Source organism: Anabrus simplex, chromosome 1, assembly GCF_040414725.1.
Source record: "Anabrus simplex isolate iqAnaSimp1 chromosome 1, ASM4041472v1, whole genome shotgun sequence".
Taxonomy (NCBI): domain Eukaryota; kingdom Metazoa; phylum Arthropoda; class Insecta; order Orthoptera; family Tettigoniidae; genus Anabrus; species Anabrus simplex.
In genome coordinates, this window is record NC_090265.1 from 1,582,687,673 (window position 1) to 1,582,700,474 (window position 12,802).

General features: G+C 38.5%; 1 protein-coding gene across 1 annotated transcript in view; it reads right to left on the reverse strand.

Annotated features, from left to right (window-relative positions):
• The window catches only part of PolZ1 (DNA polymerase zeta catalytic subunit), a 409,350-nt gene that overhangs the window by 309,416 nt on the left and 87,132 nt on the right, over positions 1-12,802 (reverse strand). The window contains exon 8 of the mRNA XM_067138984.2: positions 12,004-12,265. Coding sequence (XP_066995085.2) covers positions 12,004-12,265 — 262 coding nt within the window. The remainder of the gene's footprint in view (positions 1-12,003; positions 12,266-12,802) is intronic.

A 12,802-nucleotide genomic window follows, 5' to 3' on the forward strand; every position in this document is an offset into this window, starting at 1 on the left:
ACATGGCGCGCCTCGGACGATGTCACAGCGGGCTAATCGATGTTGGAAACTTAGGAATAAGTTCAAAAAGGCTAATGAAAAGATTATTCGTCCGGCTTGTAGCAAGACAGCTGTGCAGGGGGCAACAAAATGGTCAAAAAGCCTCTAGGATTCCGCATACATCATAAGGTACGACACGATTAATAACCCTGTGACTAATTAAAATGTACCCGGCTCACGTTGTGACTATATTAAACTGCACGATTTTCTCATTTTCAACGAAGCTGGCAGTCCCAGCCAGCCAATAGCAACTTGAAAAATGGTGGAAAATTTGAGTTTTACAGTGCCTCAGTTTTAATTCTTGTAAATAAGAATACTTCTAGGGGCCTGTTAGTAGGTCGAGGAGAAGTGTTGGCGCCAGGAGGTTCATAGTGTCTTGCACGTGAATAACCTATGCGAAGCACACCAGCTTACAAGATCCTTGCTCAAAATTAGCAACTCGTAATCGCTCGTACATTCTCATGTAACAGGTTGCCGCTATTATACGCTGGAGTATTCAGTTGTTTCTTTAGATTTTAAAAAACTCTGCGTATATTTTTCTTACATACGATCGATCTATGCGGGAAAATTGTGACTGAGGACAAATATTCTTTTGACGATCGATGCGATAAAACGATAGTTCAAGGAACGTAAGATGCGGGGGAATTTAACATTGGTTTACATGGAACACTTTTAGGACCGAATAATCTGAACGATGGATATGGGAAAACGACAGTTTCAGGAATGATTCATCGAGGTTCTACTGTGTAACATTAAAATAAAGCGATCGTTTACTTCAGCCTTTATTTTTAACAAATTGACAACTGCTATCAGACACGTTACTTACGCATTTATTATGAAAAGATGTCCTTCTCTTTCATTTCCATTTTTCTTTATGGAACAAAATCGACGGGTATTACTAATAGACTCTGACATCGCCTATGAATGACGACGACGGAACTCGCTAGTGGATTTAACGAGGAAATTATGAAGATGATCGATCGCCTGCAATATAATCGCTGGATCCACAAACGGGGAAAAAAGCACAAGCTTGATGATGATGATGATGCTCGTTGTTTACAGGGGCCTAACATACAGGTCATCAGCCCCTAATGGTACGAAATGTTAGGACAATTTAAAAATCCATAATCCTCCACTGAACAGATTCAAAAATGTGAGGATGAAGAATGAATGGATGGATATGAAGTTAAAACAATCACTGGATCCGAGCTGGAATGCCCCACATTCCCAGAAACTAGAGTTAAATAATAGTATTACTGACCAAGGGACTGCTTCTAAAGCACAATACTGAATCAATTATGCTTGTAGTCGAAACGGGTCCAAAATCCAGGTCATCGGCCCCTCATAATGGTACTTATCGCTAGGAAAATAGAACCATGCTATTTGTCATGTTGCGGTACTAATCAAAAGTAGCATAGACTCGCGGTATTCCACACATTATGGTATTCACAGGTAATGAAATTTGTACATATAACACAGACGTATGGGTTCACACACTGCGGTGCTATTTACAGGCAACGCAAACCTATGGGGTTCCTCACATAAGTGCACTATCCACAGGGACTCACACTATCCCGTGGTGTTCCTCACATAGTGGGTACTAAGCATAGGCAAGGCAGAACCACGGTGTCGCTCATCCCATGGTGTTTCTCATAATGGGGTACGAATCACAGGTACTGTAAAATGCATCCTGAGCCACACACTACTGCTACTAATCACAAACCTATTTTGTACCCAACATAGTGGTACTACGCGCAAGTAAAAGCGACCCATGATGTTCCCCGCGTGGCGGTACTAATTTAAAGATAAAAATTTCATTGTTCCGTATTGAAAGTATTAACGTTAAAAATTAAATAATTGAAAAAGAGGTTCAACCTATTCAATACATAAAAGAAAGGAATGTAGTGATTACATTCTTATTTAATAGTGATTAGAAATGGGACCGGTTTCGACCCTAGTCCAGGTCATCGTCAGCCGTTCAAAACATAAAAAAACAAGAAAAACAATGCATATGAAAAAGAATAAGTGAACTCTGGATTGGTATAAGATGAAATATAAATTGATGATGGGGGTAGAAATTGTGAGTCACTTAAAATAAAACAGTACGTAATATTATGAAAGGTAGTACGACACACACAATGATAAATAAAGTGACTCAATGTTTATGAATAGTGGAGAACGGTCAAATGGGTCAGTTTTTACACTCTGTCAGATACAAAGTCACAACACTATCGAACAACATATGAAGATCCATAAATATTTTGAAGTCGCAGACGAATAGATTTACAGAAGCAAACTGCCAGCACTCGGTGATCAGCGCGGCACATCCAAGGTCATGCGCTGTGGTCTCGAACGCCAAAGTAGAATGGAGAATAACGGGGTTCTCATTACATGCCATACTCCCTATAGCAGACTTCTACTATGTATCTGCCGTTTCCACATATGACAGAACGTATGAAAAAAGAAAAAGAGAAAAATACAAAAATCTTTTGCAGTGGGGCATATAAAATAACACTGCATAGAAAGGTGTGAAAATCATCAGACAATAAATATGAAAACATTTGCACTGGGGCCCATAAAGATATCAACATATTATTGAAGATCACACTCATTCTAAAACTTAACTTTCTACAAGCCTTATATTTCAAACCAGTAGGTTATTAAACATCATTTTCTAGTCACACTCTTGGAAAATGAATTGGAGGTTAAACTTGGCCATGTGCGACTGTGAGAGAATGGGTCTGGTCGCCATTTTGAATCTGACAAAACTCCGACCAACTCGAGTGATCTAGTCGAAACACAAATGATTCGAGTTTTAACATTCGCGACACCTCTGTGCGCTTAGAGATGCAGGTGCCAGTCCTCTTTCTGAACAGATTTTAATGTTGTCTTCATTACTAAACAATTTCACAACTTTTTCTGTATCCATAACTAGGCTATCGCAAGACAAATATGCACCTCCCTAGTCAACTTCACACGATTATGTTCCTAATCCAGAGGTAGGCTATCACGTGACAAATATTCGCTACTCTTCACTGTATCACACAACACAAAATAAATTTCTAACTTCTGAATGGAAAGTGAAATGTAAGCATAAACAGGCTCACTGGATATATTCAGCAATCTTACTCCTAACCAGCAAGCAAAACCAAACATTCCTCAGGCCAACGGCTTGATCCCTGAAGGTGTACCTTACCCTGTGAAGTTCAGGCCTTTTCTTGTTATCATGCAACTTTCCTAGACCACTACTTGCGGCAAGGGCTCTTACCTGACTTTGATATCAGGTTCCTTTCACTAGGGATGACAAAGAACATTTACAGTGAAAATTCGTGTTGCAATAAGCAAGGTATTTTTATACAGATTTAACACAATGAAAATCGGGACTATGAATTTACAACGTGCTAATCAGAAAAACGTGTAATGAAAAACCGAGGTTTCACTTTATATTTCACTAAATGAATTTGGTAACATATCGCCAAATTAGAGACTGCCCTTAGACAAAGTACACAGTATTAACTTCCAGGAAAATTAATATAATAATAAGTATGGTGTCAAATTTCCCTTTGGGAAAATCAAATGATCATAAATATGTCTTTCTATAAATAAAACTCAAATTGATAACGGTTAATTCATTTGCATCTTACAAATCATTTTTAAGAGACATCTGTATGTAATTTGGAGAATTTGCAAGTGTAGAATTCTAAGCATCAAAGGGGGGAAACTGAATCAGGCCTATCAAACTACCACAAATGAAACAATCAGTTCTTTAAAGTATGATGATGAGGCCTCTTTGATAAAAGAACCTTCTATATGTCTCTCTGTTAAGGCCATCCATCAATTCTCCACATAACTACCTGCAAGATCATTTCAACCATCTGTATTCTTATTTTGCTTTATGTCGCACCGACACAGAGAGGTCTTATGGAGACGATGGGATACGAAAGGGATAGGAGTGGAAAAGAAGTGGCCGTGGCCTTAATTAAGGAATAGCTCCAGTATTTGCCTGGTGTGAAAATGGGAAACCACAGAAAACCATTTTCAGGGCTGCTGAAAGTGGGGCTTGAACCCACTATCTCCCGGATGCAAGCTCACAGCTCACCCCTAACTGCACAGCCAACTTGCCCAGTCGTCTGTATTCTAATGCCCCTCTTTGATAATTTATTTATTTATTTATTTATTTATTCACAAAGCACAAGATACAGCTACACTGAGCAAATTTCACTTGCACTGCCAACTGTCTCTCAACCATGGCCATCCATCAATACTTCCCCTGACAGGCTGCATGGTTGCTAGGTAACATGAAGTCAAACATTTCATATCACTAACTTTACTATACACATTTTTGGACCCCTCCCCCGCACCCCAGCAATAAAACATACAGTATTTACGTCAAAACGAGCATGTGAAATTACAGCAATTACTTGCTATAAAATGTTTTGCTCCATTATGAGGCCAGTTTGAGTGAGGTGAAATAAGTTGAAATAATAGGCCAATAAAAACTGACACTACTCAATTACAATGTTCAGTTCAATAACCAGACCTGTAACAGTTTCAATAATGTTTGCCAAAAAACGAAGGCAGAAACTAATAATAATCATGACATCACAAGAAAAATGTCATTTAAAGCCACAAATGCTTGGAGTTTTAATCACAGATTTTAATTAAAGGATAATACTGCACAAGTTTCAACAGTTTCTTCCTTCATTGTTTCCCAGTGAAACAATGAAACCAAATGAACGTCAAGTTTAAACTTAACGACAACCTACGACTATTGCAAATTCTATGTATGTCCAATCCTTGTCCCACTACTCTACAAGGTCAGGTATGAAATGAGATGAATCTTCGAAAACCTGTGATTATTGCAAATTCTCATGCATGTCCAACCCTTGTCCCGTTCCTCCAGGAGGTCGGGTATGAAGCGAGATGAATCTTTGTAACAAATTTTTATGACCGGATTCCCTTCACGACATCAACCTCATCAGAGTAGTTAATGAGATGAAGTGAATGATGTGATATATTTTAGTAGGAAGGGAGGGGGTGAGACTCGGCATCAGCACATAGCCTACTCCTGTTGAATACCACAAATGGGCCTCCTCAAGGCTTGACATTTCTATCTGATGGACAAATCACCATCAACAGCGTCATATGCTCTTATTCCATGCGAACACAGCAGAGAGATCTAAAATTGTATCCAACCTTTAGGCAAGCAGTCTAGTGATTAGAAATTGTCTACTGCCACCTCTCCTACCCTGCTGGCCAATATTCAGAAGAAGAAACTTTTTCGACCAACGAGACTCAAACCGGCTAACCACAGTGTCAGATCCCATAGATTTATTGCCTTAACGGTCACGGCCACCAGGCAGACTGCGACTATTGAATTTCAGAAACAAAAATGAAAATATTACAAATCAAACAGCACGTACCTTTGCCCCTCCCATGTATGAAAACCATGTGCTCTGTAGCGGACTAAATTAAAACTTATACTGCACAAGCGTGGTTTATAGTATGTGAATCAACTTCGTGATATTACAGTTTAAAAATCAATGGGGCTGTATCAGGGTCATGGCCAAAAGTTTTGCATAGAATACGTACCATATGATAGATATTATCAAAATAAAGTACCTAGTCAGAATAGGTCCCAAACTTTCGGACCACTGGGTGAGTAGATGGGCACAGTTGTAGGTTCAGTAATTGAACCTCACCTCACAACAGTTAGGCGCCGTAACTTCTGTAAGAATTCATCTACAGTCCCATTTTCTTGAAGTTCTTTTCAATCACCTTCAAAGAAATCATGACCCAAGCCTGCAATAACCATTCGCAAAAAAGTTCCACAATTCGTTTCTGAATCTTTCATGTTAGAATTATTAGTTCATGCACACTTTCTGCCACCCAGCACTGATAAGAGTTTTCGTACACTGTGCTTGAAAGTTTTATTACCGAAACATCGATGTCAATCCTCCAGGAATCACTGCCAAATCAATTTTCGTGTTTTCCAGTAAGTTCTTAAGAGTCTTCCATCACGAGGCCACGAGAACTGTCCAACACAAGGAGGTCCTAGCCACAGTCTAATATACACAGTCACAAAGCTTGGCTCATTTTTTCCATCCATGCGACTCCAGCGCTCCACCTGGCCAGCAAGCTTCTGGTCTACTGAGGTGTGTAAGTTGTGTATAATTTGCAAGGTTAGTGTGAGGTAGTTCCATTACAAGTAATTAATTTTCTGTTAAATTAAGATGGTGTTCATGAAAGAAGATGTGTGTAGTGTAGTAAACTGCTAGAATAATGAGAAGAAGACACCAGAGCTATCATTTTTTAGGTTTCCCAAAGATACTGACATAAGGCAAGGCTTATTGGCTACTGTTGACATTTTTGCATAATAGACCAATATCGTGCAGATGTATAAATATAAGTTCAAATAAGTAGGTTTTTGGTTTGTCAATTATCCAGAAGTATAACTCAGTGGGGGAAATCCACCCAATTATGAAATTAAATAACATTTTAACCCAATCTTTTCCTCTAACACGTAGCGATATTTTAATTTCCAGGTGTAGAAAATGGCTTGTAAATAGTAGGAGGGCTGATTTGATGAAGAAAGATGTGAACTATTTGTATAACAACATAAAGTTATGCTCGAATCATTTTGAAGACAGCCAGTTTATGTCAGTCGAGAAGAAGAAATTAGTGTAGAATGCAGTCCCAACTGTATTCAACATTCAAAACAAAACTCCACGGATTTCCTTAAAGCGAACGTTATTGATTAGACATGATGGACCCATGTCAAAGAAGAAGATATTATACTGTAGGCAGTCAAGAGACGTTGAGAGAACAGGAAATGCTGTTAGGACAGAGACTGCTTCAGACATCGACCATCTGTATTGAGTAATAGAGTGGAAGTGTCAGTGGCAGAAGGAATATATAGATTGAATGAAATTATTGATAGCCTGAAGAAGAAGAAGTGCAAATATAAGTCAGCTGAAGCGGTTCATTTGCGGTGGAAGTATAGGGAGCTAAAGGGGTGTACATATACATGCAAATGTCAAGGTAGAAGGAATAAGGCAGCTAGGAAAAGTGTTTTCTCGGACAGAGAAAAACTGAAATGTAGGTTCTAAATACCTGACGAAGGAGGCACTTAATGTATTGTTACATCAAATTAGGGAACCACTAAAAATAAGTGTGGAGTTAAATTGAATGAGGAAATTAATTTATTCGCTCTAAACTTCTTGTACTGTAGTCCGCAAGGCTACCGATTTCTATGTCAGTACAGTAGAAGTCCATTATAGCGAGAATTTACAACAGCGGAAAACTAACTAACCTGTGAAATCAATTACCGGTATGCACTCTGCCATATCACAAGGTGTATCCCATTTTTACTTAATTGCAGTATTTAGCATTAAAATTAAGCGATCGTTTAGTCAGCCTTTATTCTTAACGAGTTAAGAACTGTTATCGGGCACGTTATTTACGCATTTATTACAAAAATATGTTCTCTTTCATTTCTAATTTTCTTTATGGAACAGCAGTCGACGGGTATTACTAATAGACTCCGACATCACCTTCGAATGTCGACGAAAGAATTCGCTAGGGGACATAGCGAGGAAATGGTACCGAAGATAATCGATTGCATGCAACATAATCGCTGGAGTGCATAAATATCGATAACGGAAAAAATCGTGTCCGCTTAGTCGCTCATAATAAAGGATGCGTCAATGATAGGGCTCTCGCTGTAACCGAAGGATAATACACAGTTTAATATAGGAATTTTGAAGGGATAACAAAATATTGTCGGTATAACGGAGTTCTCCTTATATGCCGTGTCACTGAGAAGTTTTTTGTTGGTGAGTGTTGATTGACTATGAAGGAGGCTCAGCCGGTAATACGCACATGACACATCAGATAACTTCCACTCCATACAACACAACTTATAACACCACGCTAGAATCCAGCACGCACCGGTACGAACATGGCGTGCCACTATGGCTGTCTTCACAAACAGGAAAAGAAGATGCCTCGTCCCAGCTATGACGCTCTGACTCGGTAGTAATACATTTTTAATCCCTCCACTGCGGATTACACCATAAACAACTCCATTCTATTTCACCAGACCAGCAGCACAAAACAATACCTTCATCCCGAGGTCCTTCATGTTTTCATTTACGGAATAATATCAGTTTAAAAGTCTTACTAGCATCTCACACTGATGTTTTCACATAGTATTATTCCAAGCTACATGAAGTTAAGAGAACTAAAAAGCGAAAGAATCTAACCCGCAACATTTTCCCAGTAAATACAATTATCAACAAATAACTGCCATCATTGTTGCCATTCAAATGCACTGTATACTCAGTGACACCCAATGAGTCTCCACCCATGCCGACCAAATTCACCGTACTTATTGAGCGATATCCATGAACCCAGGACTTCAACCAGACAACTTCTATAGGCGTAGGCATACTGGAACCTCATTTGACATCTTGAAAAAACAGTGGAATATTTTTCCCTGCCCCCCTATGGTTACACTAAAGTTGGACCACTCTGCTTATTACTGATGTTAATGGTTATGAATTTCATGTTTTTGGTCCGTATTGAACTGAGAATAATATATAAGTAATAATAATAACAACGTAAGCGTTTCCACCTTTTCAATACTAAAATATATTCACAAAATTATAAATTACACGGTACTAGTTTCGACCCATCTAGGGGTCATCATCAGCTGTATTGGAGCAAAGATCACTTTTGGCGAAATCCTAAGAAAATGTTATTTCAAGAAAATGTTTTAAGAAAATGTTATTTTCTTAGGATTTCGCCAAAAGTGATCTTTGCTCCAATACGGCTGATGATGACCCCTAGATGGGTCGAAACTAGTACCGTGTAATTTATGATTTTGTGAATATATTTTAGTATTGAAAAGGTGGAAACGCTTATGTTGTTATTATTATTACTTATATATTATTACCGATGTGCTAATGCTGCAATCGTGAACCAATGACTAAAACAACAGGACGCACTTGTTGCCAGACATTTTATATCCTTTCTCACCCAGCTGCTCTCTTGTAAATATGTATTATAAGCTTGTAATTTCTCAACTGTTCAACTGGATATTGTAAAATTACTGTATAGTCGCCCTGTTAACCTGTAATCGTTCATCCAACGGCAATAACTAGTGTTATGAACATTGACGCCAGACACTTATACCCTTTCTCCCCTAACTGTTTCAATGTAAATATGTATAAACTTTATAATTTCCTGTAATTTTCTAATGAGTAGTGTCAATTATTCTTTGGACCACACTGCTGGACTCTGCTAAAATACCCAGTGATTTTACGCATTGGTGCCGACTACTGTGTCTATAAACTTATGATGTTTAACTGTATCATCAATGAACATGTTTTTCTCTTTTGCTTGACTTTCCCATTGTAATGTATCTTAATGTTTACATTTTAATTACTAATCAGGTACTGATTTATGCCTTGAGGAGGTACTATGACTGATGATGCCCTCAATGAAGGGCAAAACATGTCTCAAATGGTAATAATAATAAATTCCTAAGTGTTTTAAAATTTATAATGTACTGAATAGGTGACACAATAAACCCTTTAGCATCGTACATTCAGTATTGTCAGTACGGATCAACAATGATTTTTATCACTTGCAACGACTATTGCATATCCAAACTTTTGCCAGGATTTTCTTTTTTTTTGGATTCAATAGTATTATTTGCTTGGTTCTGTCTCCTTCTTTCTTTCTTTCTTTCTTTCTTACAATTCTTGTCAGGAGTTATAGTATTTCTGATACCAGTAGGCTTTCTTTTTATATTTACAAGCTTTCTGACTTCATCACTACTCAAACATGTACACTTCTGCCACCTTTACAACATTGTTCTATGGTATTCCCTTCTTGTACCTATTACATCCTTGTATGTCACCTGTTCTCTTCTTTTATCCTGAACCTCTTCAACTCTAATCTTTGGAACTTTCTCCAGACTGACTCCACTTCCTCAATCCCAGTCTACAGACAGTTCACTGCAGATCTGTACTACTGAAAAATTCCTGGAATATCCAAACATTCACAATGGGTTTCCTGAAAGTATATTATGGATCTGGTACCCCAATCTTTTCATGTGCAGTGGTGAATAGTCTTATGCTTAAAAAAATAAAAGGGATTAGCAATTGATAACCCCATACTAGCCCAGGTTTCCCCATGCCTGCTAGTTTCCATGTCTTGCTTACATTTATCCACTACTTTCTCAATACTAATCAGTTCTATTCCCAGCATTGATATCCTTTACTAGTATACTACGGGTATATTTTCTACTGACTCTTACAATTACATCACTCTGTGCCTTAAAAAATTGTCTTACATGTAAAGCTGAACCATGAGACAGTTGGGTAAACATTTTCTTGGTTGAGAAACGAGCCAGTTTACACAATATACAACTATATGAAACAAGTCACATTTTGCTTTTAAGAAGGAGATATCATCAGTCATCACATAATTATCAGATGAACTTCAGTTTTTACAATGTGAAATTACAGCATAATTCGCTCTTAGTTTTAAGTGAATGCAATAACAGTGGAAACAAAGTAGAACACAAGTACAGATATGAGTATAATACAGGGTGATTAAAACGTCCAGCACCGGACAAGTTGGCCGCGCGGTTAGGCGCACGCAGCTGTGAGCTTGCATCCAGGAGATAGTGGGTTCGAACCCCACTATCGGCAGCCCTGAAGATGGTTTTCTGTGGTTTCCCATTTTCACACCAGGCAAATGCTGGGGCTGTACTTTAATTAAGGCCACAGCCGCTTCCTTCCCATTCCTAGGCCTTTCCTATCCCATCACCGCCACATAAACTATGTGTCGGTGTGACGTAAAACAAATAGCAGGAAAAAAAAAAAGTCCAGCATTATAGGACAATTTTGCTGCTAGTGTAAATGTCAAAAAATGGAAAAGTTCTTGGAAATAACTGCTTATTCATTCTACTAGTGTGCTTGAAACTCAAATGAAAATCTGGCCCTACCTTTGAATCTGCAGAAAAGCAACACATTGCTGAGAGAAAAGAGAGCAACATTACCAAGTGACCACTGTACCAGAGCAGGCCTAGAATGGGCAGGGTGACATGCATACATTTTGTGCAAGAACTTCACAGTGATGACAATGAAAGACGGGTGGAGTTCTGTGAGTCATTTGAAGAAAGGTGTCGACATGAGCAGAACCTGGAAGCGAATATTCTGTTCAGCTATGAGGCCTGTTTCTATCTGAACATGACAGTAAACAAATAATTCTGGGTATTAGACAGATGAAAAACCCTCCTACCTGTAGAGCAACGCCATAAGACAGACCCACCACTCCTCATCTATGCCTGTATTATTACTGATTGGTACTGTTACGTGGCATCCTTTACCTTTTCCTGCAAAGGCTATCAGTGATCGGGGTGTCGAGAGAATAATTTGAGTATGTTTTCGAACACATTAGTGTAGAATAAATAACATTGTTTGTTTTGGTTTTTTTTCCCCCCAGTAACTGCCCACCCCTCTCCCCATTTTGCAGTATCTACACTAGTAGTGGCCACTAGTAGTGGCCGCCAGTCAGGCATCTATTTTTGGAAATGAGACATAGATCTCATAGTGCATTGGCACTGCTGGTGGCTTTAAATAGCCTATGCAGTGGCCTCCACGGTATGCACTAGCCTTGCGTCTTGGGTGGTGTGCTAAGTCCCAACTGACGAGCCTAACTTAGCACACGAGGGCAAAACGCAGGCAACCAAGAGTGAGTGAGCTGGAAAATTTATAATGTCCAATAACGGACCATTATATTGGTATTATAGTAATGGAGTTGTAGTATCGTGCTAGACGTTTGAATCACCCTGTATATTTTCAACCAGTTCCTTTATAGCTAAATGCAACATATTTCTGTATACAAGTCATATATACAGTATATAATAATTACTAAAAAAATACAACTTACAAATTAAAGTATCTTCAGACTTTTGAGATGCTTGCTGACTAGAAGATATGAGACTAAGAACTATCTCCTCATTTACAACAGAATCATCCGAACAAGGTGATAGATGATTAGCCCTCATCTTTGATTCTGCTACAGAAGGGACATGTAGTTGTAGGAACGATGCATCCAGAAGACTGACTCCCTCTGGTGTTTCAGCAGGATATGGGATCAGCTTCCCACCATCGGAGAGTTCTTCAGATGGAGTTGATTGAGTACTTTCAATCTGTAATACAAACAAGTCATTTTAAGCAGAAATTCTCTGCAACACATATGGCAAGAAATATAGCGCCCAACCTGTTACAGGATAGGAAACAACACTGAAGGTCAATGACATGTTTCAATTTATTTTCTATATCATCAACCATATTCACCCTTGCCTAGAGGCAGATTACAAAATCTGACAACCCCTGAACTTATTTCAATAACTGCTCTTGCAATGTGCTATTCCCATCTAGCCATCTCTCTTGCAGATTATGTCTCATCAAAGTCTTCCCAGAGATATTCATTCTAAAATTGACTTGTCTAAGTAATCATTCAATCCTCTTCCATCAACTGACCCTTTAAAATACCAAAGTCCCATGTATCAGTTGTTATGTCCACTCCCTTTGCAGTTTTTAACTTTCTTTTGTCACAGGGTTAGGCTTTGCAATAGGTAACCTGTGAGAGAATGTACACATTAATATGTCAGATGCCATATAATTTCAGTAACTCAATTTGCTGCTCTGTACATAATCTTCTAAAGTATATTCTCATATACAGT